At 39.6% G+C, this 26,916-nt stretch overlaps 1 protein-coding gene across 1 annotated transcript; it reads right to left on the bottom strand.

The window, feature by feature from the left end:
• Positions 1-328: 328 nt before the first annotated feature.
• TFG (trafficking from ER to golgi regulator) lies at positions 329-24,055 on the bottom strand. The gene is made up of 9 exons (XM_065639764.1): positions 23,930-24,055; positions 21,002-21,106; positions 18,661-18,869; positions 13,179-13,262; positions 12,140-12,286; positions 10,450-10,617; positions 7,979-8,119; positions 3,450-3,539; positions 329-1,121 (listed from the first exon to the last, which is right to left on the bottom strand). Exons 3-9 carry the CDS (start codon positions 18,842-18,844, stop codon positions 757-759), a joined length of 1,179 nt encoding a protein of 392 aa, XP_065495836.1. The 5' UTR covers positions 18,845-18,869; positions 21,002-21,106; positions 23,930-24,055; the 3' UTR covers positions 329-756.
• Between the last annotated feature and the right edge of the window lie 2,861 nt (positions 24,056-26,916).

Raw genomic sequence — 26,916 nt, 5'->3', positions numbered from 1 at the left:
CAAGTAATAACCCAATTTTCCCTGTGTCCTTGTTAAAGTGAAATTAGTAAGGGGCTCTAACATTTTATGTATTGGTTCTCATTCATTTGGTAACTGGGTTGCTTGGCAATTAATAACTGCAGACAGTGCAAAACTGTCTACTCTGCAAAAGCAATTTATTCATGACGTTTCTCCATTTACACACCTAAAAATCTGCCTCTTCCTCTATAAACCCAAGCACTGCTGATATTTTACCTCGGTATCTGTACACCCAGCACGTGCACTTGTCTTAACAGAGTTTCCTTGTTCAGCAGTACCTATGTTCTAAAAAATCAAGATCATGCAAATAATAGATTCAGGGGTTTTATTAGTTTTCCATGTGAGCATTACAATTTATAATACATCATATCTAGTTTTACCTCCAGAAGGAATCTAATTTAGTACATCACGGTATTAGTAGAAACAAGCCTGATAAGTGGGCTAAACTTCCAACTAGAATCTTCATATCCTTCAAACAAGGCAAGCTAGAATGTCAATCACTTTACGGACATTTAGGTAGTGATTCCCCCAAAACAACCCAGCCCCAAATTAAACTAGGAAGCAGATACAATCTAAAGCAGGAAAGATTCATTCGATCTTTCCCCTTCTCCCCCCAGCAGAATTTAATTAACAGCTATAGTTTTGCCTCATTACAGTTGTGGAATCTCCATTACACATCCTGGAGTCTGTTGGGGTGGAATCGCAGGTGCTGGTCACGCACGTCCGGGCGGCACCTCCTTACCGGTAGCCAGGTCCCGGCTGGGTGTAGCCCTGGGAGCTGTAGGGAGGCCGGCTGCGGGCGTAGGGGTTGGGCCCACTGGGCGGGGGGGTCATGGTGCTGCCGGGCGGTGGGGTGAAGCCTGGCCGCGGCTGGTAGGTGCCGGGGGCCGCCTGGGAGGCAGGGGGGCCACTGTAGGGCGCGGGCTGGGAGGCCTGGGTGGTGTAGGGCTGCGCGGGGTAGCTGCCCCCCGGGTACTGTGGGGGCTGCTGCGCCGGCAGCTGCTGCGGCTGCCCCGGGAAGGCAGCGGCCGGGGCGGCGGGCTGGCTGTAGGCCGGAAACTGCTGGGCTGGCTGCGAGGGGGTTTGCTGCTGGCTGTAGCCTGCTGGAAAGGCAAAGAGAGACGTGGGGTGAGAGAGCGCAGAACCAAGGGCGCTCGCAGAAAGACCTTGGTTTTTTTTGCTTACATTGACAAACACAAAACAATGCGGTAAGCACAGATAAAGGCAAACCAAGGACGAACTGCAAGTTTTCCAGCCTTTCACAGAAACACGCTGCCTGGTTTTTGATGCACTACCATGGCAGCGCAGCAACAGTGAAAACTGTTAGCATAAAATAATTTTCCCACGACCGACAAGAAATAAAAAACCACAAATAGCTTTTTACCATCATGTCACATGAAAAATAAAGAGTCTTCATTGGCGAGTGAGGCAAAATGCAACCTTTTTCCCAAATAAAAACTCAAAACTAAACTCTCACGAAAATATAGTTAGGGTTTAATATAAGTCATACCTTTGGTTTAAGTCACAGGTGTTTTCAGTTCTTTAGGGTTAAATGTGAAAAAGTTGTGCAGAACAATACTTTAGTGCAAAACTTCCATTTAAACATGTCCCAAACTTGATTTTTCTGTATGAAACCAGCTTCAAAAACGAATTTATCTTATTGAAGACTTTGAAACAACAAAAGGTCCTTTTAAGAAGAAATAGCTACTTTTATCCATCATGAAACACACCTGCAGCTACTTGCAATGAAACCTCTCCAGTGACTGGAATCCTGTCAGCATTAAACACCAGACACACAAATTATTAAAAGTGCACAGCCCTAAATGGAAAGAGCAAGGATTGAAGAATGCACTGGAGTAAATTCTGAAACTCACCTTGAAACTGGGGTCAAAATTTACTCATGAGACAAACTTTTGAAGCATCAATTTTTTACTACCATGAGTAAGTAATCACACTGTTGCCTAGGACGTCTACTAGAATGGGCGTGGATCCTGCTCTTGGGGGACACGGGTTTGAAAGGAGATCATAACTCATCATAACAACAGCAAAACAGACATTAAAAAAAACTCAGAGTTAATCTCTTCAAAGGCTGTTGCCACTAGGTCCTCAAAAAAAGACTGTTTCTGAAAGATTAGGTTAATCATGAAATAAGTTATGAGAAACAGAGGAGCCCAAGCTTTCACAGGAACTTCTCCAGTAAAAGAATGGATTAGATGATGGTAAGATATGACTAGAAAACAGATGGGAACTCCTTTCCCGCCCCCCCGCCCCTCTTTAAGCCTAAAGAAAGTCAGATAGACCCATCTACTTCCAACAGGCTTGTTCTTGTGAAAGACAGACTTCAGGAAGTCTGTCACTGTCTTCTAATTACAAATGTGGGGGTCAGAAATCTACAGAGAACAAGATAATATTTAGAGACCCAAATCAATCAGCTCTTGCACAGTGTGCAGGAACAAAGGCTGAGGCACAAGCCTTCAGTTCCAAGTTTTCTAGGGTTCTTATCCAAGATAAACATGGAATTTCTTCATAAGCTCTGCAAGCATTCTCATCTACATCAAAACTGACGCACTCCCAGTGTATATATTGCACACCAAAAAAATGCCATACAGGCTCTGAGTCACTTAATGGTATGGGAGTCTTTTGTTTAGTTTAAGGAAGACTGTTTAAAATAAGGAATGATAAATGCTTTGTATCATTTTCTAAAAGTATTAAGCAACTTGCAATTTGTTATGGAATCTGCTGTTATAGCTCCATCCCTGCACTTTCGCGAGATTATGATTCCTAGCATATACTCTGCATGATTAGATGCCAGCTGCTTCTAAAATAAATAGCTGAAAGTTCTGAAGTTTATTTTGGGTATACACAAAAGCCAGCTTTTCATATTTGACTGCACTAAAATATTATTCTGCTAGAAGTCTACTACTGGCACCTTTACTTGAGGTATGAGCAAAATCAACTAAAAAATCCCTATCATTTGAGAGTTTCTCTGAAATTACAGTATTTATAATAACTAAGGATATACTAAATGATGACTACAATCAGTGTTCACACCACTGGATTTAGTACATGGAGATCATTCTAGATGCAAGAAATAGGGGCCATCTTTATACACCTCCGATATTCAGGAAGCTAAATTGGGATGTTTTAGTCACTTGCTAGGATCCTAAGACTGCTCACACTTCAGCTGATTCATTTTGCCTTCCTTTCTAACAATGCATTCTGCTGATTAATAATGAAGTTTGCTTTTGGTCACAATCAACTGGGAATGAGACACCAGAACTCTAATCATGTATTAAAAACATAGACAGTTATGGTGTTCTCTTACTGGTAATTTTTGAGTCATGCCGCGGCTCCAGGAACTGAAGCTCCCAGGGCCGGGCACTGAAGGAGAAGGTTTCACAGCTCACCCGCCATCTGAGAGCACTGCTTACCTGGGTACTGCATCCCGTACTGCTGCTGAGGCTGAGCCTGCGGCTGCTGGGCAGGGTAACCAGGCTGCTGGTACTGTTGATACATCTGACCTATGGATTAAAAACTTACTCAGTTGAAGCCCAGTACCCTAGCTATACCATAAACACAAGGTGAACAACATCCTAACAAGTTTAAAAACCACAGAAACGAACCCTCTCAAAACACGTAAAAACTTTTTTTCTTTCAAATGTGAACACAGTGAAGTTTGAGTATGTTCTACCTAATTACCAACTGAAATCAATCTACAGACTTTGGTTTCTGAACCACGTTGTTCTGAAGACTAAATGATGTTTAACTCCAACAGAATAAATAGTTGTAATTCGGTATGTGAGGCTTACTATTTCGCATTTTCGGAGGATGCCAGAAGCCATGCACCTGAATTATTGCTACCTTGGTGAGTAACAGAGCAGGAATCTTTAAATGTCTTGATAACTGCTCCAGAATTTATACTGTATATTAAAAGTACTTCAAAACTTAAACAGGTCTTCAGATTGTCTGTTTATATTAGGTTTTTAAGACCACTTCTGCATCGAAGTACTGTAAGCAGAATGGTACATTATTTATTCTGAGCACATTTTCCAGATAAGTCATCCGTCTCTTAGTATCTTACTTGCAGTAAGCCAAGTTTTCTTAAGAGACCCAGGGGTACACACCCTAAAGCAAAAACAAAACCATATATTCTTAAGCTTGGATTTTCCAATTCAATGCTAATTTTTCCTGAATTCACTGTTTCAAATGTATTGGCAAGAAGAGGCAGAATATTTAACCTATGGGCCATGTTTAGGCTTTATGCTTCTGTCCTTCAATTTAATAAAAGGCGCAGTCAAAGAACCAAGACAATCATCTGCCAGAACTAAAGCTTAGCTGCACTGAAGTAGACACAGGAACTTTACTATTATAAAGTGTTACTGTACTATTATTCATTCTGCAAAGATCAGCAGACTATATAAATATACTGTAAGCTGTATCTTCTGTGTTGTACAAGACAAAAGCAACTCTGCCCTGCTCCAAGTCCTCCCAGCCCCCTGTGCATGCTGCTTTAACAAAACTCCTCATTTCTGCTTTTCTCTTGCAGCTGAAAGCAACAGTATTTTACATTCACACTAAGGTGTTCAAAATGTTTTATATTGCTACAGTCCCTTCAAAATTTTACTTGGTATGCAATTATTGTGGTATGAAAAGAGTGCTAAACACAATGCCTGAGAATTTAAGCCTGTTAGCTTGACAAAAATTAGAAACTCAGAATGCATGGTTTTTGTTAAACTCAGTTGTTCCAGAGAAGTTCTGGGAGAACAACCAGGAGGCTGCCTGTCTCAGGGTAATAACCTACAGACTAACAGAGAGACCACACTGGCACCTGCTGGAGGCACCAGGTAAAGGGCTACAAAAGAAACGGAGTTTTTCCAAGAAAGCTAAAGCTTTCTGAGAAGGCTTGCTGTCTGCACTGGGCTTAAAGCATTATGGGGGAGCAGAGAGGTGTCCCGGTGCTGTCCAAGAAAAAAAATTCTTAATTCACAGCCTTGAACGCAGTCAGGGATCCTGTGGGTCCTTAAACACACAGTCTTCCCTCTCACTGGATTTTACTTTGAAAACAGATGAGCTATAGCATCAGTGTCTGGTCTTGTACTTAGTGCTTATTGCAGTCAAGGATCTATCTGCCAGCATCTACCATTGCTTCTGTGCACCAAAACAGCAATATTAGCTTGATTTGGAAAAAAGACCAAGCAGGTATATAGTCATACAACATTATTTCCCTAGAAGACCACAAAGTGCTTACATGAATTAACTTTTACATTTATTTTAGCAAAGTCTAAAAAAGTGTCCACATCTGTAAATAACTGGTTCCGCTGAGTGTTCAGCAAATGGATTTAGTGGTACTACAGCACAGGCATGTCACAAGAGATAGCACTACACTGAAACATCTCTGTTGCATGGATGTAATTCAAACAAGTGAATGCTTAAAACTTTATCAATGGAGGCAAGCCATTCAGTGGTATCTGCACAAGAGAGGAAGTGACTTGGTATTCATGAACAACAACAACTAATAACCAATTATAATTATCACAACATCATTTATTGGCAAAGAATGCCATTAAAAAATAAACTCTGATATACCAGAATGAATGACACGTGACTAGCGTCACCATTTTACTTATATCCTCAAAATACGGGAAGGTGGAGGGAAGTACAGCTTGGGGTGTTTTGTTTTTTACAAAGTGAACTAATATTTTTAAACTAGTTTCCAACAAGAATATGTCCTCCACTAGCAGTGTCATTTGTGAGCCAATCCTGTTGAAAACTCAGCCATCGAAATGGATCCAAAGTTCTGGCTGGGCCATGGACCTGTATGGGTTCTCAATTCGGCTGCACAAGTACAGGGAGAGAGAACAGGACAGGACAATGCAGGTCTCCAAATTACCATCAGATTGAGGTGCTATCAAATAGTGAAGTACAGAAGCTACTCCATGTACCAGAGGAAAGTCTTTGAGTACTTTGGATAAAAGCAACTTAGTTTATGAAAAAAGTCAGCAGCCGATAATCACATATATTACCCAGCTTTGGTAAGAGACTGCTATTTACCATAATGCATGCAATGGACAGCATAAGCACTCCCACTAGTGTTTCTGATGAACCAAGTGCAATAATGCCTTCTGACCTCTTCCCAAGAACTGAACTATCCTATTTTACCCACACAGTGAAGAAAATGTAAGCAATACTTAAAATATTTCAGTGGCAATAATTACAACTGCATAAACTACAGACCTAAACCTTCATAATTAGTGCTGCTGTACTTCTACATGCAAAAAAAAAAAAAGGACCTGGGCAAAGGTATAGCACAGCTCATTGTTTTGTTTTGTTTTATAAAACAAAACAAACAACAAAAACCACACCAAAAAACCAAACAAAACCAAAAAAACACCCAAAACACACCCCACACGAAAAAACCCCACCACACACACTATACTTTCCTTGACCCAAGTTAAGAAAAATCATAACATCTACTCTTATACACAAGCCTAGACAAGTTCTTTCCTAAGTAAGTTGAGTTTTGCTGAAACAAGTACTTTTTCCCTTCCCTAGTGTCAGCAGTTGTTCAGGATTCCAACCTACTGCTGCTAGTACTTTTAAGTATTTCACTTTGTTTCAGTTGTAGTATAACATCAACACTTAAAAACTCGTATTTTATTGTATTAAAGTAACAGTAAAAATGCTAAATTCATAAAATACAAGTTCAGTAGCTGAGAGTATATTTTCTGAATATTAAGTTTTCTGGCTGCTGACAGAAGAGCCTGAAGCACTTTTTTCCAGAAGTAACTTCCATGCACATCAAACACCAGTTGTTATAGCAAGAGACATCTTTGTAGCTTTAAGATGTCTCATTTATATCACTTGACTAATTCTTAGGGAAGTAAGCAAAAAGAAAGCTGAAAGCAGCAAAGCAAGTGCTTTATGTGCTCCACTGCAACCAACAGCATTTGTGCCTGCTTAAACATTATGCCGAACTACAAGTTGTTCAAATACTCCATAAAAATGTTACTGGTGCCCTTCAAGGGAAGATATTCCAACTGACTGTGGATACTGTCATCACCCTCAGTAATGCCTCCTCTACACTTATCTCAGCATTAGGTCAGCACAGAAAGCAGCTGAGGGTTGTAACTAGTTCCTGCACTAACAAAGAATCAACTTATATTGTGCTTTGTACAGAGGTAGAAATACCAAAGCAAGTCATTCCATAGACAATTTAATCCAGAACTATGCAGGTCCGAAGGCTCAGTGCGCTTAGAAAATGCCAACAGAAAAATGATGCCCAAACATAGCGAACCTCTGAATGGGTTTATTTTTAGAAGTCAAATAACATGTAAAAGGGCATACTACAAAGGAATCTGAACACCAGAGTCAAGACCTTGAGCTTTAAAGGAGAGCCAAGGGAAGCTCTCAAGGGTTACAGAGGAAAACTAGAATACAATGCATACAAGATATGTATAAGGTTTAACCTGACTCATACAGAGCCATACATAGTAAAGACACAATGTAGTAATGGCTCTGCTTTGTTAGATAGAAATAATGAGTAAACAACATTTTTAATTCATAGTAGACAAGCCAGCAAACTGTTAGCTGAGTGAAAGCAACTAATATTGCTTGTCACAACACACAGGCCATGATAGGAATCAAGGTTTTCAGCCAGCTTTGAAGTGCAGCATATATAAATCTGCCTTACAGTAAAATGAGCGTGTAGGCAAGTAGAAAACAGACCATGAAAAGCCTTCTCATGTTACATTACCTAATCCTTTTAAATAAAGCTACTACTCCACCTGCTGTTTCTATATTGAACAGCATGTGGGGAAAAATATTTTCTGCCTAGTGGCACAAATGTAATTTTTAGTTTGGTATCAACTTTGGGTCCGCTAATTGGAAGTCTTAGCTACTGACCACTCAGATTCAGACACCATCATTCATGTCTTAAATAGCAGAAAAACATGCAGCTTACCTTCCACCTGACCAGGCTGTGGCTGTGTTCCGGGGTACGGCGGCTGCTGTGCCTGAACACCAGGTGGGTGGGCTGCAGAAGAGGAGGAAGCAATGCTGTCTGGTGTTCCCGATCGCTCTTCTGCAGGGGCACTGGGTGGTCCTAGAGAAGCAAGAACAAAATACAGGCTGTGAAATGAACAGAGTTTGAATTTTAAAAAATCTAATACAAGACCATTCCCCCTTGCAAAGCTTTTAACATTTTTTCCAGTTTTCCATTGGTTTACATCTGAGAGGATCACACCCAAGCTAAAACTAAATACATTTGTGCATCTAAATTCTCCTTCGAAAATATTTGGGGGGGATTTTCCACTTTCCTCTCGGTCACTCAAATTTCAACCCTCTGAGGAACCCACTTATTTGTGGGACATAACCATGCATGACGTTTTTTCCGCAGCTTCAAGAATTAACCTTGCACATGTACACTGAAGACTTGCTATGTTGTGACGGAATACACATCTACATACCTATTCTTTCTTATCTGGAACAAAGGTGAAAGGCTGCATGAAACTGTTCAAATGAACCAGTGTTTACTGTGGTCCACACGTGCCCTCACAAAGTGTTTCACCAGTCATACAGCATGTGAACAGAAAACCTCCAAGGAATGTGTTAAAATTCACACTCCCAGACAGGATATTACAGGCTTCAGTCTAAAAGCAATTGCTTTGATAATTCTGAAAATACTCCAGCTAGCATCCAAAGAAAGCATGGAAACAGAGAATTCGGGTTTTATCCACGTTAGTGAGAAGTTCTAAAATATGCATGTGAATAGGTATAGTATATTACAATTAAATGCAAAATATTTTGTTAGAAACAAAGGAGCTTAAACCTGGATCTTTCCAGCTCTTAGTTATGTGAATGCTACCTATGAGACACTACTTTCAAATACATGCTTAAAGTCAAGTATAAGTATTAGAATTGCTGCAAATTCACTTTCAATTTTAAGAAACTTACATTTAGACAATACAAATATGCATCCAACAAGCCCTTAAATTGTGTTTTCATGTTACTCTTATTAAGGAGAAAATTAATCAAATCTGCCTACTTCCATAACAGCAGGATTATAGCTTCAGAAAGGGGATTTCTTACATTCTGCTTAAATGGTCCTCTGTGAAGTTCTTTGTACATTCAAAGCATGGTAAAGTCAGTTCACTCCATCAGAAGAATTATGAAGATGCAAAAACATTGAAGTATCACTGATGCTATGATCAAAGCACTAATTGACACTGAGGCTTTGTACCAAAAGATAAAACCATGCCTTGAAAAATTAGCTCCAATTTTCCACTGGTTGTACTTCATATTGTTCTATCACTTCATTGCTCAGAGGTAGCTAATTGTAAGTTTTCAAGTACCACCAAACTTTTATCTGGTTTGTGAAATAACGATTCCATGGCAATACCAAAAGTGTGCCATGGAGGAACAGGCGCATCACTCAGTAGGCCTGATCCACAGAGCAGTACCCCTACCTGAAAACCACCACTCTGTCTGCAGGGACAGCTTTGGATGCTGCACAGTCGCTATCACACAGCGCAGATCTACCCCATCACTCCACACTTTTGCTAAGGCAGCTGTACTGTAGAAACTAGCTCCATTGCTGTTAGTTTGCTCATCTGTATCACTACATCACACATCGTGTAAAATTTACTTGCTCTAAAGTTGAGCGTGTACAGCAAATCCTGTTAGCTAACAGCAGTTTTATTTTCAGGTTTCAGTGCTACATTCAACCTTGCCAGACCCATGCAGATTTTGTGCAAAATCACTTCTCCATATTCTGCATCACGCTCCTTATTACATTCTACGTTGCTTTTCTAACTTCAGTTATCCTGTCTTAAGTTGACTGCATTCAGTTTAGTATAATCAGTTTTTATAATGTATGTTTAGCATTCTACTTCTAGGTAGGGCCAACAGTCATGCAGCTCTTCAAGAATAAATATAATTCAGACAAGTATGTTATTCCTTGCTTTTAACAGTAAAAAAGTTGACATCATTTACTTTTTAAATGAAACAGAGAAAAGGTGGGGTCATACAAAACATTCTGACTGACCCAAGCAGCAGAAGCACAAGCCAAGAACATGAACTGCAAGAACAAAGCCTAAGACCGAGCAGTGGATACTGTTTTTCTGTCACTGGCAGGTATCAATTTAAGTTGCTCTATACAACAGTTTTAAATAATTCAAATGAAAAAATTAAGCAATTTTCTACTCCAAACTGAAACACAATGCTAAAACCAACAGCAACATTTCAACATTTTGTTTACAAAAGTTAACAAAGTTACACCACCTTGATCTATCAAGTTTTAGAATTCTGAAAAGAAATAGTGAATACAGAACACAGTTTAATACATCCAAAATACAAATGTTTTGTTAAAAAACAAGATTTGAGCCATCAACTATAAATCAGTTTTGCTTTCCTTTTCATAAGTCGTATTCTTACCTGACACCTGATCATCTGTCAAGCCAAACGCTGACATGACATTCTTGCTGATTTCATCCTGGTTCTTTAGCGGATCAAATGCAGACATGCTTGCTGCTATAACTTGAGTAGATGGCTTAACATTAGAGTCAGCAGCAGCAGGCTTTTCTTCCCTACCATCTACAGCATCTGTAAAACAAAATGTCCAATTATGAATTCTTGAGAACTGAAACACCTTCACACATATATATTACACTACAGCAACTTTAAAACTGCATAGCTGGGGCGGGGGGGAATGAATGTTTTAACTGTTGAAATGCTTATGTTAGGATAACAGTGATGAACCACTGATGTATCTCAAACTGTGAAGAATCACAAAACCTAGGTTTCATTGCACAGTTACTTAATGATACACTGACACCACTGACACTGTGGAGTATCAGTATCATGTTATCGCTTTGTTTTAAATTTAAAGGTACAAGGCTCCTGCTTCAGCAAAGTGTTCTGGTATGACTTGCCCATAGAGAATTAAAAAAAAAAAAAAAAAAAAAAAATCAAGATGACTTACAGGATAGGTTCCAGTATTTTATGACATTTTATCCACTGTGGTTTTAGTTTTGTTCTATCCCCTTCTCCCCAAATTCTTCATACACTGACAGGTGAAGTTCATCTCTTTGCAGTTATACAAGTAACATGAATCACTAAGAAATCCCTTACCTAAGAGAGTGCTACACTTACTCTTAGAAACAACAAGTGCAGGTAGAGTTTAGACTGGTTAGTTTTGTTTACCCTCTGAGATCATCACTGTAACCTCCTTCCAAACGGTTTACAACCAGAATCCAGGGTATTCCACTGAAATTAGTAATTGCTTATATTGTAGGAACAGGGGCTGGGATTTCTTAAACAGAAGCAATAAAACTTCAAAGCAGCGTTTCCTAAAAGGCTAGAGTTCTTGGTTTACCTCTTTACTCAGAACACTATACTCCATGACTTTGTGACATTATTTTCTGTGTCCAGCTTACCCAAAAATCTGCAGTTAAACACACAGAGGTATAGTTTTTACAGTACAACAGCCCTAAACTGGGAGATTAATGCCTTGAAACTGGGAGAACAAGACTTCCACTTCCTTCCCCATTTTGCCCTCCCCTGATAATCCTTTCCCACCCTTATCTGCACCCTTGTGCTGCTTACCCTGAGACAGCTCTGATGCTGGTCTGAGCTCAAAATGTGTGGATTCAATTTCCTAACCTGGCAAAAAAAGTGGATATAATTTTTGCTGTATTCGCTTTTTACTGTTTTAATGAAGCAAACTCGCTAAGCAACATGACAAGATAAGCACCAGAGCTAGCCCAAAGTAAGCAGTGAGAGTGCTCAGCTGGGAACAAAAACTCTTCAGCAACAACTATTAATTCAGCTCAAAGGCCTCTCAAAATGTTCTTGTGACTCACAAGTGTTAGTTACAGCGGTTTCATATATTCCAACAAAAAGGCTTTTAAGTTTTATTCCTAGATTAACTTAGTGCTTTACTCCAGATAAGTGGAGTAAAAATTCTGCCTCCAAAATAATTGAAGCATTAAAAATAAAGTTCCGAACCATCAAGCAACAATTATTAATGATCACAACCAGTATTCAAGCCTCTGTTTTTCACTTTGTTAAACTCCACACAGCTCTGCAAATCAAACCAGACAATTTTTTTTGCCAGGCTACCTACCACTTTCAGGCAGATTAGTGGAAAGTCCTGGTTCAGCTGGTGGCTCTAAACAGTCCAGTAAACGATTGACTTTATTGCGAAGTTCAATCAGCTCTCGACGCAGGTATTTCACTTGATTAGATTCTAGGGGTCTTGGTTGTCCATTCACTGCAAAACAGCAATTAGATAAATTTAAGAATGTAGTAACATTTTTACATTGTTTAAAATTGTACAAAAAAAAAAAATTCCAACTTTCACTTGCTAGTAGTATCATCCTCCTCTGTGGAGTTTACAGTAACACAGTTCAGTCCATACAAGCTGAACTCATTCTAGAGTTTACTATTCCTTTAATATAATTTCAGTTCAACATAAGCCACAGTACCAGAACTGCAAAGTAAAATCTGTACAAAGTTTCTGCATTGTTTACTCATTTCCATGAATATAACCTGAACAATACAAACATCACAGCTGGTTGTGGAAAGCTGTCGCTTTAGAAAGTACCTTCAGAACTAAGGCAGCACACAAGCAACACTGCTGCGATTCATTAATAAGGGTCAGTTTAAAGGCTGCTTGCTATTCTTTGGAACTTTGTGCTAATTTACCACTAGTAGCTTAAAAATAAAGAACTACTTTATACAAAGGCCAAATGATAAATGTTAGAATCTATTCAACTTTAAGCAATTAATGTCAGGTTTTTTGCAGTGTACTAGTAACACTGCAAGTTTATCATCATCTTAATCTCACACACCTGTGAAGAAAACCCCACAAGAGTGGAAGATAACATGGAAAATAGCATTCAGAAAAAACAACTGACCATATACATAAGCCAAATACTTCAGCAATTTTACAAAAAGAAGTTTGTATAAATCATTTTCCATAAATTCAGATGTCAGATAAAGCATCAAGAGAGAAAATACATATCATATATTAATCCAATATTTTTAATTTAAGGATTTCATTCTTTTGAGGTGGCAAATGAAGTTTTTAGTACCTTGCAGTGAAACCCACTGCCTGAATTTTAATAAACATTATTAAAAAAAAGACAATCTTCTATACTTACCAAACAACGTCAGCTTAAGTATCCTACTGCACTGAATTGCAAAGGAAAGATCTGAGCTATCAAAAATTGTTATAAGATCTCCATCTGAAAAGAACATGAAAAAGCTACATTAAAAGCAAAGCCTATTAACTACTAGACTTCATGCTAGGGCAGAAGTGTTACTTCATTACTAAAAAAAAATAACATTCTCAAGATTCTGAAGCTACTAGAAAAAAAATTACCAATTAACACTATCACAAAAAGGGTACCATACCTCATTATACAGAGGATGAGAAACTGAAGATGTAGAAGTAGTAAACAGAGGATGTTTCTTCTGTTACTACTAAGTAAGGCTTACATCCATGTTTCCCTGAGCTACAATCAATTAGAGACATACACTGCTGATTTTTAAAGCATCTACAATAACATGGGCAGGAAGAAGAATTTCTAGAATTAGGAATACTTATGAATAAAAACGAAGTCCTCAAAGCCAGGGTTTTTTAAAAATCATATCACAACAAAGCAACAAGTGAGACTTGTACATAATGCAGCATAAAAACATTTATTATTTTAAAGCAAGAGTCAGAAAGAATGACGCTGCCAGTTAAAGTTAAATGCCCATTTCGAGTGGCTCCAAAACCATACTCTACATGAACAGACAGGAAAGTAGAGATAGATAGCACAAGCCAATCCTAATTTAATTTTTAAAAAACAAAACACACTCTGACAAGTTGTAAGTGACTAGAACTCTTTCTCAGGTTATACTCAGAACACTGAGGTGCAAGACTGACTTTCAACAAGGGAATAATAAAGTTCCTGTGTAAGTGAATAGTAAAAATATCTATCAGTCTTCACCCAGAAACAGGAATAAAGACATGAAGATGTCAAAGTTGGCAGAACAAAAACTCTTCTCTCAAACTAGGAATTATGCACGAAGTCTCAACTCGTAACTGTTTTTCTGCAGCAGATTTCAGAGGAACTCTCAATCCCAATGCACCCTAATGAATCTGCACATTGCCATCAGATACAGAAACTACATAAGAACCATATGGAATCACGTATTATTAAGATACAAAGGGCTACGCATAAAGCGCTGAACACCTTTAATCCTATTAACGCCCAAAAGAAATACCAAGTTCCCATTAAGTCTGGTCTCTCACAATTTTTAACCTGAGTCAAGACAAGACACACCCACACTAACATCTTGTTTGCTCAACAAGATCACACATAAAACAAGGCTTATTTTCGGCAGGTAGGATTTTCTGCTGGTTTACCATATTCAGCAGATTATTAATGTATTAATGGATTAAATGAACACAAATAAGGCAGTGGAAAGGAGTGGGAAAGCATTATCAGGAAAATGTGTGTACTGGCAGAGGGAAAGAGAAGGGATAGCAGAACCACTTCCTTCCAGAACAGACAGGGAACTGAGATGATACACTACCTAGTGAAGCTTCACTTTCAGAAGCAACAGCATTAGACAAATGACACACAGCTTGGAATAAAGCCAGCTCCAGGCTACCAATGCTCCTCCCTAAAACACTGTTAAAAGGAGGTTTTGTGGACAGACACACTGCCTAAAAATCCTGAGCTATTACATACTGGTGACCTAAAGATCCAACTGTAAAAAAGTCAGGGTTAAAATTTTCAAATAAATAAATGCTTCAGTATGAACAGTCATAAAAACACATGACGGCAAGCTGGAAAAAGCTCAACATTTGAAGAACTACATATTCTAATTTTGTCATACCATGACTACAAGTAACACCTCTGCAATAGAAAGCTTTTCTTAGTACAGTACCATTAATACCACCTACCACTAGCCATCAGGCTTCAAAGCAGCTGCTTTCTAAAAAAACAAACAAGGAATCTTACAAATACTAACAAACTGATGACATACAAAATAATTTTCAAGTATTCCTGAAGGATATATTGTTGTCTCCAAATATTTTTTGTATCCTATGTCCTGCTTGCACTTTCACAACCTTCAAGAACATGGTTAAGAGCAATACCAGTCATGGATTTGCTGAGTAGAGACTGGAAAGTCTCCAAGAGTGGAGGCTCCAAAACCCCACCAGACAACCTGTTCCAGTGACACACTGCCCTCCTGGCCAAAACTCATGCTCAGCCTCTCAAACTGCAATTTATGACTGCTGCCATCTGGTGCTATGGAAAACAGTTTGGATTCAATGGTCTTTGCAACTCCCACTCAGTCAGCTGGAGGCTGCTGTTGAGCTCTGCCCTCAGCCTCCTCCTCAGCACACTGAACAAGCCCAGCTTCCTCAAATGCTCCCTGTAGGCCACCTGTCCAAGGCCCCTCACCGTCCTCACAGGATGGGCCCTCTCCAGTCTCCCTAAGCATTTTTAGCCTGGAGTGCAGCGGGCAAAACTGAGCACAGAGCTTCCAGTGGGGCCTCACCAGTGCCATGGGGACGGTAAAAGTGTCCCTGTTTGCCATTATCATCCATAGAAAGGTTGTACAATCAGACCCTAAACAAGTAACTTTCATAAAGTTACACAGTCCTTTCTCTTCGGCAGTGTGGTTTTCATCCTCCACCTCAAACACCCCCTCCAGCTTTTCCAGTATCCTTTCCTAAACACTGATACCAAAATCCACTGGTGCCTAACACAAAGCCCTTCTATTCCATATTCTCCTGCTTACACAAAAATTATTAATGGTCTTGCCAGTGCGCAACACTGACAGACCATCTTATGATGCTTTTCTGTCATACCAGGCAATGCTCAGATTCACTGCCTGAACAACAGTGCATGTTCTGAACAGTTTATCCCACATAGCCAAATGAAAGTTTATATTAATATACGTGGTTTACATGGACTAATGTCGAACAAAAGAATCCAGATCATTCCATTTTATTTTCCCTCATGTATTATAACATTTATGTTGAAGGCAGTTAGGAACAACGACTGACGTTTTGCTTTTAAGTTGCTAGCAGAAAAAAGGCAGAAAAGTACACAATCTTTTTAGAAGCATAAAGTCAGTTCTACAATTCCCACCAACAGCCATGAAGTTATTACCCAGAAGTGTGTATGCTAGGATTGATAAGGTATATGTATATGTCAAGCCATACAGAAGTCTGACAGTTGAAGTATATTAATCAACAGAACTTTTCATTTTAAGGAATGTCAATGAAGCTTAATTCCTGTTATCATTATATAGATAGGAATGTACAATATTGAAGAGCAAAATAAATTTTCTCTACTAATTTTGTTATTGCAAGAGCTTACCTTCCTAGTTTTTGCAAGGGGCATAGCTTTCGGCTCCCATGTACCCCAAATATTCCCTGCTATGCCAATTACTTTTTTTTTTAATCTTTAATACAGCCTAGTGACTCTCTTAAATTACCAATGGACTGGAAAGTATTTTAGCATTGATTCTGCATCATCGTGATGCCTTACAATTTTTGACATTAGAAGTCAGAAGAAATTGGCAATGTTTAAGACATTAGAAATCCGCATCATTATCCTTGGCCCTGCCAGCTATGCTTCCTCACCTAGTAGCTTTATCTACCCTTTTATCTTTTTTCCCCTATTCCATTTTGGTAAAAAAAAAAATATATAGTTTTCCTTCACTTTGGTAAATTTACCCCTTTTAAACCCAGCGGTAGAGACACTACTGACTAGCACATCATCTTGACTACATAGACAGAGTTAATAAGTCATTATTGGCTCTGACAGAAAAACATCAACTTCTACTACAAGGTAATGAAGAACAAGAACAAAAAGGCCAACCTCACATTAGGCACTCCAGTTTTAAATTCAAGCCTATATTAAAAAAAAAAAAAAGTAACTTTTCAATTATTGGCTCCTTTAGGGTTTTAGCATATGATTCAACATAAAAGTTGAAGACAAGTATCACTCCAGGTTTGGAGCAGTAAATAACAAAACAGAAACAGCTAGAACAATGTATATATTCCAACACTTCTAATGACTGAAATAGATTTAAAGAACTTTATCTTAGTTGAAACAAAGTCAAGAATACTACAGTCCTCATAAGACAAACTGAAGCCTGGTTCTGTTCACTTTTTCCTTAATCATTTGCAGCTTCCTCTGATATTAACACTGTTTACATTTTGTTAGTAGTGATCATCTTCTAGGATAACATATACAGAAATTCCGTGTCACAGTCGAGAAGTACATTGTGAGACAGAGAAAGATAAAATTAAAGTAGGAGGCTTCTAGGTTGTGAAATACAACCAAAGAATGAAACCATAATTACAGTCTCCATCATATACCATTATCTCCTTCAAAAAAAGACAAACAGAGGCATACAAAACCAGAGAATTATACCTAAAGAACAATTAGAATGCAAAAAAAAGGGGACTAGAAGCTTTTATCTGATTAAAAAGCATTCAATCTCCTTTCCCCTTTCCAGTTCCAGAAAGAAAAACGAAATTGATTATGTGGTAAGAGGAAAAGCAAAACCATCACACATCCATTGAGCTCTCTCCCACTAGAGATCAAGAGCCAAAATACTAGCCCTTCATCGCATATCAATTTTGATGAACAGGATATCTCAAAAGCTTCATGAACCTGAAAAAATGTCTCAGGGCAATTCAAAGTGAAATTTTATTGCCTAGATGTAGGAACAGAAGTTGACATTCTAGGTACCACAGACAGTGCTAAAGTTTCCTAGCGGTATTAAGAAAAATTACCCTGAATGCTTAAGTAATGTAGCTCTTTTACTGTACACCAGCATAATTATTAGTCTTCGATGTGACTAAAAGACGTTGGATTTTATCACTCCGTTCTGAGTTTCACTTTATGAATATCATCCCGTCTCTCTCAAATTAAGTAACTTATCTATGCCCCACACTGACATTCAAAGAGGAAAAACTCTCAGAACCACCACTCTCTTTCTACGCATCTCAAACAAAGCCTTATTTATGCTGAGGAAGCCGCTCTTTCTTAAGGTTGTGTTTCTTTCGCACTAATTACTGAGATTTTCTTTGAAACAAATTACGTACAACCAGTGCCCTACAGATTTAACTTGTCACACAGGGGAAAGCTTACTTTTAATAAGTATTTCAGGTTAAGTTAAAAGCTTCTTCTCATCTTTACTGATGGAGGAAAACACAATCAATAATTGCTACTACTTGAATCAAGTCTTGTAAGAGCTTGCGTTAAGTCTCATGTTTATTCACTCCTCACCTTCAAACCTGCTCTATCACTGAAAACACACAAAAATGACTAAATGAGTGGATAGCACAGAAATCTGCAATAGCATCTGCTTCCTGCAACAGCAAAAAATGAACTTTCAGACAGCTGGTATTTCAGGAAAACTAGAGGAAATACTCTGTTAAGACAGAATAACCACAAGAGATACAGCTTCTTTCATCTGATTCAAAGGAATTTCCAAGAAATCACTTGCATTTGCAAATGAATTTAGACAATTTTGAAGAGCTAAATTTCACAGTTTCTGTCCTTAGATAAATCATATCAGAGCAACAGTAGTAATTAAACAACAGTATAAACTAAACATTACCTTCATCTTTATATTTTATTGTGACTTCATCATTGCTCAGAAGTTTTCCTCTAAAAACTCTTTGCATCATTAGCACCAATTCATCATAGGTGATATCTTCATTATGAATAGGAATTCTCCTAATATCTTCCCCAAGCTGAGCCTTGATGATCAGCTTCCCACTTAAGTCCAGCTGCCCATTCATGGTGGATTCCTTATCGTCTGCAGACCTGTTAACAACAAAACATTAGAAACATTTTAGAAAATTAAACTGTTATTTGTATCTGATGATAGTTCAGAAGCTTTCCATCTTTAGAAAGCACTACTGTTAGGAAGCTCTGCAGAGAACCTCTCTCAGACACATTCCATGATGCACTGATTTCTCAAACAATGAAGTGCACAATATACTCACTGAGCTCGCAGTCAAAGGAGAAGTCTGTAAGACCAGACACTTCAAATCAACAGTTACCACCATTCGCAGTGCTCCGAATTTAAAACTAAAGATTTTTTTTTTAAGTCAGAGAGCTTTTAAATATGTGTGACATTTAGAAATGTCAAACCTTTTTTTTTTTTTTTAAGATATCAGCTGTAAACTGTCATGGAAAAAAGCTATGAAGGAACTAATATTCCACAAGATTTGCTTTTGAGATACATGTATATCTCTCCCTCAGGGAAAGTGTAATTGTAGCAAATAGTCTCTAGCCTTACAACATTATATTGGCTACATTATCACCTTATTAGATTATTTTTACATCCTCCATAATTATGATAACCCACAAAGGGCTTTTTTTTTTCCATTCAAGAAAAGACTGCCAGAACAGAATAACTTATGTCAAAGATGATAGGTGGCTAGGTGGCTTTATTAAGGGGATCAAGCTGAATCATGCATGATTTCATAAACAAATGAACAAATAAATGAAGACCTGAACACTGGTTTTATTATATGAATGATCAAAACATTGAGGGTTCCTCTCCAGAAAGTAAGAGGGTTCCTCTCCAGAAAGTAAGAGGGTTCCTCTCCAGAAAGTAAGATACAAATTTTTTTCCTTTTTTGAAATTTTGACTGACATGTTTTAACCAAGATTTTAGAATTTTAAAAGCTGCTTGATAGACCACACATCAGCTACCCATTAAGTTCAGTGCCACAAATTTGTTATGCAATATACATGGTCAGAACAGTCAGTACTCTCAGTGCTTTAAGACAGGTGGACAACTGCTCCAACTTAAAAGTGCAACAAAGCCATCCTGTGTCCAAGCAGCACACAGCATATACTTCAGAGTTACATCTTTAACATTTTATATAAGACAATTTAAAAATTACCACTTTGTGTGAGGCATCTCTCTTGTTAAATAACACAAAGGCCTTAAATTAAAAGAAAAACAGAAACTACAGAGAAGTAACTGAGCAGAGGAATGAAAAAAAAAATCTAGATAGCTAGTCAAATGTCGCCTTCTTTCTTCGCTGTTTTGGACAGGGCCAAAACAATAGATCTGGAATGAGAAGCAATTAAAGAAGCAGTTATCTTAACATCTGAAGTACAAATACTGGAAATTTTAAAAGTAGGAAGCCCTACACATCAAAACCGACATTTCCAAAGCCACATGCAAGCAAGCATGCTTTTCATTCTCTTGTGCCAAAAGAATTCTTGGTAGAGATATGTAGATATTTCTCCATTACCTTTAAGGATATTATAACACAGTGCTTTATGAGAAAACTAATTTTGCTTTGGTCAGTCTATTTTTAAAGTACTACATTGAAAATGACTTCCCTCCTACTGGAGAAACAAGACACTCAGCCAATGCCTTTAATACACTGAACTTTGATGCACCTACATATATTTAACCCTACCATTTCAATGGCAATGTTTTGCATTAAAAAGATATAGTATGATGCTATATCTAGATTGCAATCCAATTTCTGGAGGTTTTTATTGCAATTAACATAAAGCAAACATTTCATGCAAATGCCTTTGTTTAGCCCAACGACATTCCAAAAAAAAAGACAAGCAACTACTGAACAAAACTCATTCTCCTAATCAGACGTAACAGGAGGTAGGTGGATACAGTCTAACTGAAGAGAAAAGGGACCTGCAATTAACACAGCCAGGTTGCTGCCAAGATACTATGATGAAACAGTGAAGTTTACAATATTGTTAATGCTCACTAACACATTATTCATGTTTTGCAACAAGCACATCAACTCAGTCTAATTAACACTTTAAGTTTGTTGTAAAAGCAGAGGATTTTGCAGAAGTTGGTTGCTTGATTGGTTTTTTTTAATTTAAAGCATTAAAATATAAAATAGCATCCAACCACAGGTTTCCTTTCACCTCCTTTCCAAAAAACATACATTCTTCATTACCTTGTCTGTCTTACTGATGCTGGATTACTGGACAGATTTCCCACCTCACTTCAGGACACAGTTAGGATAAGCCGCCATGCACTATCAGTGTCAGAAAACAGGAAGCTGTATCAGAAGAAAAAAAAAAAAATAAAAAAATATTTATTTACGGTCACATGGGCACACTTCCTTAGAACTATACAGATCACATCAATCTTTCACTTTAGGACATCTTAATGAATACACCCAACTAAAAAAAGTCACTGTTTTATCCATAATGTAACACTTTTAAGTATTATAGAGTTTGAAGTTCAACTAAAACAGATCTTGAAAAAGAGTTTTAATTTCATAATAGAAATTCATTTTTTCTAAATTTGTAACTACATGTAGGAATTCCTAACAGTCATGTGCTTCTTTCCAGGACAGTGATCTTCCCCAACAGTCTGAAAAACATTCATTTGTATTGCTTCCATCTTAAAATCCCAGGTTAAGTTAAAGAAAATAAATTTCAATTGATTTAGCAGTATAAAAACCTAGACGTCCATTTCTTAGCTTAAGGCCGAAGCCTCTGTGGCATTAAGTAGTGTGTCTTCAAGGACAGACTGCACAGCATTAGGACAGACTACCAGGAAGAAAGAAGTAGTAAAGCCACTCTTCCCACAAGGAGAGCCACCAAAGTGGGCAAGAAGAAGGAAATACAGTCAGAAATACATAAATTAAAAATATTATCTGCCCTCAATTCAGCTTGTGTCTTTCCTGCTGGAAAACCTATGTGATGAGCTTCCTGAAGTTCATGCAGTCCACCTGTTTATTACACAAGTGCTTAATGCCCAGAGCTATAAGACAACGATTTAGCATACGGACCAGCACTATGTAGAACTGTGCTCCTCCCTCCTACCCAATAGGCATACCCTACTCAGCACTCTTCTCCTTGTCTCTCTCTCACACACGGTGAAAGTCAAACAACCATGATCTGATTTTTAGATGATTCACTAACCAGAGAAAAAAAGTAGGTTCCTCTCATCTACATGAAACTGTGCTTTCCAGCTTTCCTCTTTCAACACAACTGGAAGTAAACTGGAAGAGGCAGGCATGAGACACACAGGATAGAAGCTGAGAGCAAGCAAACCCCAGGGAGTGGACAAAACCCTTCCCTGGTACACACAGGCTGGCAGCTGCTACCCTCATACTGGGTATGAGATGTTCACCTTTAAAAAGGGCTGTACTCGCTCCTGACAGGGAGAGGATAAGACTGTTGAGACATACTAAGCAGGCAAACAGAACAGACTACTTTTCTTATTGCTTACTCACGTTTTGAAATGAGTAATGCATGAAAGATGGTGCCCCTTCCACCCTGATCTTACTACAGCTCCAGGTAACATTCACTACAATGGACAAATAAGGGATAAAGATAATGCATCTAAGAGTGGTTTAACTTAAAGAGTTCACTTAGCTCAAATCTCATGTGGTTCAAACATTATAGCTGGGCACTGGTTTTGCTTCCTTGGCATTACTATGTAAACTACTTAGAAACTGACAACAGTAAGAATCAAACTTCATCTGTAATTCCTAATGATACACATTTTGGTGGACACACCTGACCTCCTGTGGCCTTTCAACATATTGAATGCATCATTTGTATCTTTTTGCAAGGAAACTGGCTACTGTAATGTACCTACAGAACTATAATGTCTTATTTACCAACACTACTCACAGAAATCCTCTGCGTCTATCAGTGATTCTGAAAAGGTAACAGGAAAGCATTTAAATGCACCTTTTTTTTGTCCAACTGTTCTCCAGTCTGCTTGAAGGTGTCCAGGATTTAAGAGACAGATTCTGAACACTGCAACTGCTTGCAACGGTTACAGAAAACTATGTGAAATGTTCTAATTATTGAATTACACAGCATTCAAGCTTTTCTTTCCTCACTGTGACATAGCTCAACAGATGACTCCCTTGAGACAGTTTTTCAGACAAGACATCCAGAATGCACACTGGTGAGTAATCAGTGTCTACTTTTTTTTTAAAAAAAAAAAAGAAACACCAACCAAAAACCAAAAAGCACCAAACATTAATGTCTTCCTGTTGAAGAGAAATTATTTTTCATAAGGATCACACTGATATCTTTCAATCCTTCCTGGTGTACTACATGCATTTTGGAGGTACAGATTTTTTCCTCCTCCCTTGGCTCTCTTTCTGTTCACATCATGTACTGATCTAGGTGGTGCATGTGGACAGCGACTGTCCAATCTAAGCCAGTCACTTCAGGATCCCATGATGTCATAACCATGTTGGATTCCACTACCCCTTTTGCACTGCAGCAGAGAAAAACAGCCTTGCCTAAGCAAGGGAAGAAAAGCCATTCCTGCCTCACCTTTTCCTCTGTCAAAACCAAGCCAAGGAACAACAGGGTGAAGCACACCGAAACAGGGCCAAACAGCACTGCCTCCCAAACCCCACTCAGAGCCATGAGAGCTTTCCCAAGATAGCTGCGGGGTGAGGAGGGGGAGCAGAAAGGCAAAGGGCTCTTGTCGTTTTTCTCCAGCTCCCATAAGGGCAGGCCTGACCCAAGGCAGAACAGGAATCACAGCCATTACCTGCCGGGAAACGAGGAGTCTGCAGTTCCCCTGGCTCCCAAGGGAAAGCGGCTTGGTGAGCAGGGGAGCACCCTCCTTGCGGAGCGAGGGAGGGGAGGCCCCTGCAAACCCTCACCCCCAACTCCCCAGGCCAAAGAGGCCGGGGGCCACTTTCAGTCTCCCTCAGGCCCGGCCGGGGGACGCAAGGGGTCTCCCAACCTCTCCGCCAGGGGCCGCGTCGCCCCTGGATCCGGGGGAGGAGGGGGGCTCACCCCCAGCCCGCAACCACCCCTCCGCCGCCTTCACACACGCGGCAACGGCTCCCCCCGGGAACAGCGCGGGGAGGGGCAGGCGAGCAGCCCCGCTCTCTTACTCTGGCTCCTCCGCGGTCCCGCCGGTGAAGGCCGGGCCCGGCCGCCGCCGCCACCACCACCACCCGTACGTGGCAGCGGAGAGAAGGGGCCGGAGCTGCGGCTGCCACTGCCGGGCCTGCGCGAGCCGCCCGCATGCGCACTCCGGCGGCCGGGCCGGCCAGCGCCACAGGGCGCACGCGCCGCCGGGGAGCCCCTCCTCGCGTCAAAGGGCGCGCCGCGCGTGGCCGCGCGAGCCGCGGCCGTTGGTGGCCGTTAGGGCGGGCGTGGCGCCGCGTTGGCCCCCCTGGCGCGAGCAGTCCTCCGCACCCCACGCTCTGCCCGCCGCCTCGCTCTGCGCTCCCGGCCCGGCAGCGGCGGGTTTGCAGCCGGAATTTACCCAACAGCCGGACTTTGGGGCAAAACGTTTCGAACTCTTTGTCCCAGAACACAAAAGCCGGTCATCTGGCTGGGGCGTGACCCGATGAAGAATCACAGAATCATTTCGGTTGGAAGAGGCCCTCAGGATCATCGAGTCCAACCACAACCCAACTCTAGCACTAAACCATGTCCCTAAGAACCTCGTCTAAATGCCTTTTAAACACCTCCAGGGATGGTGACTCCACCACTTCCCTGGGCAGCCTGTTCCAATGCCTGACAACCCTTTCCGGGCTGAATTTTTTCCTAACATCCAATCTGAACCTTCCCTGGCAAAATTGAGGCCATTTCCCCTTGTCCTACCCGACAAGAGGAAGAGCGGTGCCCCTTCTCCTGGCCGGCGGTGGCACATCCAGCCACAGCCAAAACAAGGGAGGTGTGGCTGAAACAAGAGTAAATGGTGATCCAGACCGAGTGCCGTAGCAGGGCAGTTGTTTGGAAATGCCAGCTGTGACCCTCGTGGGCTGGCAGTGCTGGGGTGAAAAATCGACCATAAAATTCCACCAGTACTTGATAGACGCCGCCACCTTCACACAGACGGCCTGTTCATCCTCAAGCAGTCTTTGCCCTGATAAGACTTTTCTTTCCAGGCATTCACTACTATCCTTGTCCACCAAAGAGAGAAAAACATGAATCTGAAGCTGATTTCCTGACATGATCAAAGATGCAAGAACACTCCTTGGGATGCTTCTCACAAAGCTGCTGGAACCGGAGCTTCTGTCACTCTAGGACAGGGGTGTCAAACTCACTTTCACCGGGGGCCACATCAGCCTCGCGGTTGCCTTCAAAGGGCCAAATGTAATTTTAGGACTGGATAAATGTAGGAGTAGTTACATTCACACAGTGGTGATGTGGCCCCCGGTGAAAGTGAGTTTGACACCCCTGTCCTAGAGTGTTGTTTGCTGCTGCCTTTCTTCATAGGAGTTTGTTTGATTTTTGCAGTATTTGTCTTTGCTCAGAGCTTTGCCTCTGCTTAGAACAGTGTAATAACAAGTCCAACAAGTAATAAGCAGGTGTTATTCACACTAAAATGGAGGTGAAAAAAGCTGAATATACGATGTGTTTTTAATTCTAAATATTTTGAGGAGAAGGAGGGGTGGGGCTCAATAGGATTCTTTGATAAGTATTAGAAAATACTTAGAAATAATTTTGGCATTTTCAATGCAAAAAAAAATCACCTCTTTGCTTTTAAAAATATAGGAAAGGTATTTGGAAAACAGGACTTTTCCATCCATTACACTCCCTGCCGGTCATATTTCATACCTTTGTACTGATGATTCAGTCCTTCTCCAATGCATTTCTTTATCAAAGCAGTGTTTCCAAAGTGTTAATGAGAAGAAACTTCATAATCCTTAAAGCCCACATATCACAAAGAATACCAAAGTACACTACATTATTAAGATCGATATATTCCACGTGTAGATAAGAGCTGAACTATTGTTCCTGTAACAAGTAAGCATATAACCTGAAAAAGATCATTTTGCTTTGTTCTATTCTAGAAATTAGGATTCCCTGGATGAAAAAGATGAAAAAAATGGCAAAAAGTGATAAAATATATAATTTTATGGGGCTTTTTATGCTGAATATGTTTTATATTAGGTGAGACATGCTCGATGTTGGCTATAATAGCATTTTATTAACATGAAAGATGCAGGATGTCTAATTTAATTAGTAGAAAGTCAACACTTTTCCAATTCAATACTTCAAATTCTTCTTGGGTTTTTTGCTTGTTTTTTGGTATAATATGGAGGCAATATATTAGTTTTCTAAAAGGGCTGTGTTCAAAATTAAATGGAATGTGCTTTAGAGAATATTTTTGTTTATGGGGAAAAATATCAAAGACTAGAAAATATCACTCCTTTAAGGAACCATTCTCTAGCTATATTTTAGAACACCATCAAATATTGTCCTTTCTAAACCTCACTGTAATGTCTAAAATACCCTTTATTCAATGAAATTGAAGGAATTGACAGCAACAGGTATTATAAATTTGATTTACAAATAAAAAATGGATGTCCATAGTAACATGAACTTCCTGTCCGGGGTCAGGCGAGGGAAGTATGAGTTACCTTTCCTAGATAACTTTTAATGACCTTCTCTGCCTATTCTGGAGCAGTGGTGACAAACTTCAGCATTGTGTCTGTTGTGACTGCTCTTTTTGAAGGCTTATCAATGCTAGAGAACACTTTTTTTCTGCTTCATAGAGAGAGCATGGATTTCTAAGATACAGAGAACTTTTTGGGACTGCTGAAACACTTCTATGAAGACATTCAGAAAGTCTCATGTATCATGCTCAGTGTACTAAGAGGTGCTATCCCTAAATGTTCAGCCATCACATTTAATCATGCCCATGACCTGATTTGGAGCAGCTTGGAAGTTTTCAAAACACACCACATTCATTTTCAGAAAAAATGAAAGCAGGAGGTAAATCTGACCACACTTCATAAACCAGATTTTTTAAATTCAACATGGTGTTCTTATTTTATTAAAAACAAAGGTGACAAAACAGCTACCTGCAGTTGGAGTAGTATGTCTGTCATTCAAGATCCCTGTGAGATCTACATAAAACAAA

This window comes from Caloenas nicobarica, chromosome 1, assembly GCF_036013445.1.
Source record: "Caloenas nicobarica isolate bCalNic1 chromosome 1, bCalNic1.hap1, whole genome shotgun sequence".
NCBI classification, from domain to species: domain Eukaryota; kingdom Metazoa; phylum Chordata; class Aves; order Columbiformes; family Columbidae; genus Caloenas; species Caloenas nicobarica.
Note: the sequence above shows the minus strand (reverse complement) of the source record. Positions and strands in the feature narration are given on the sequence as shown.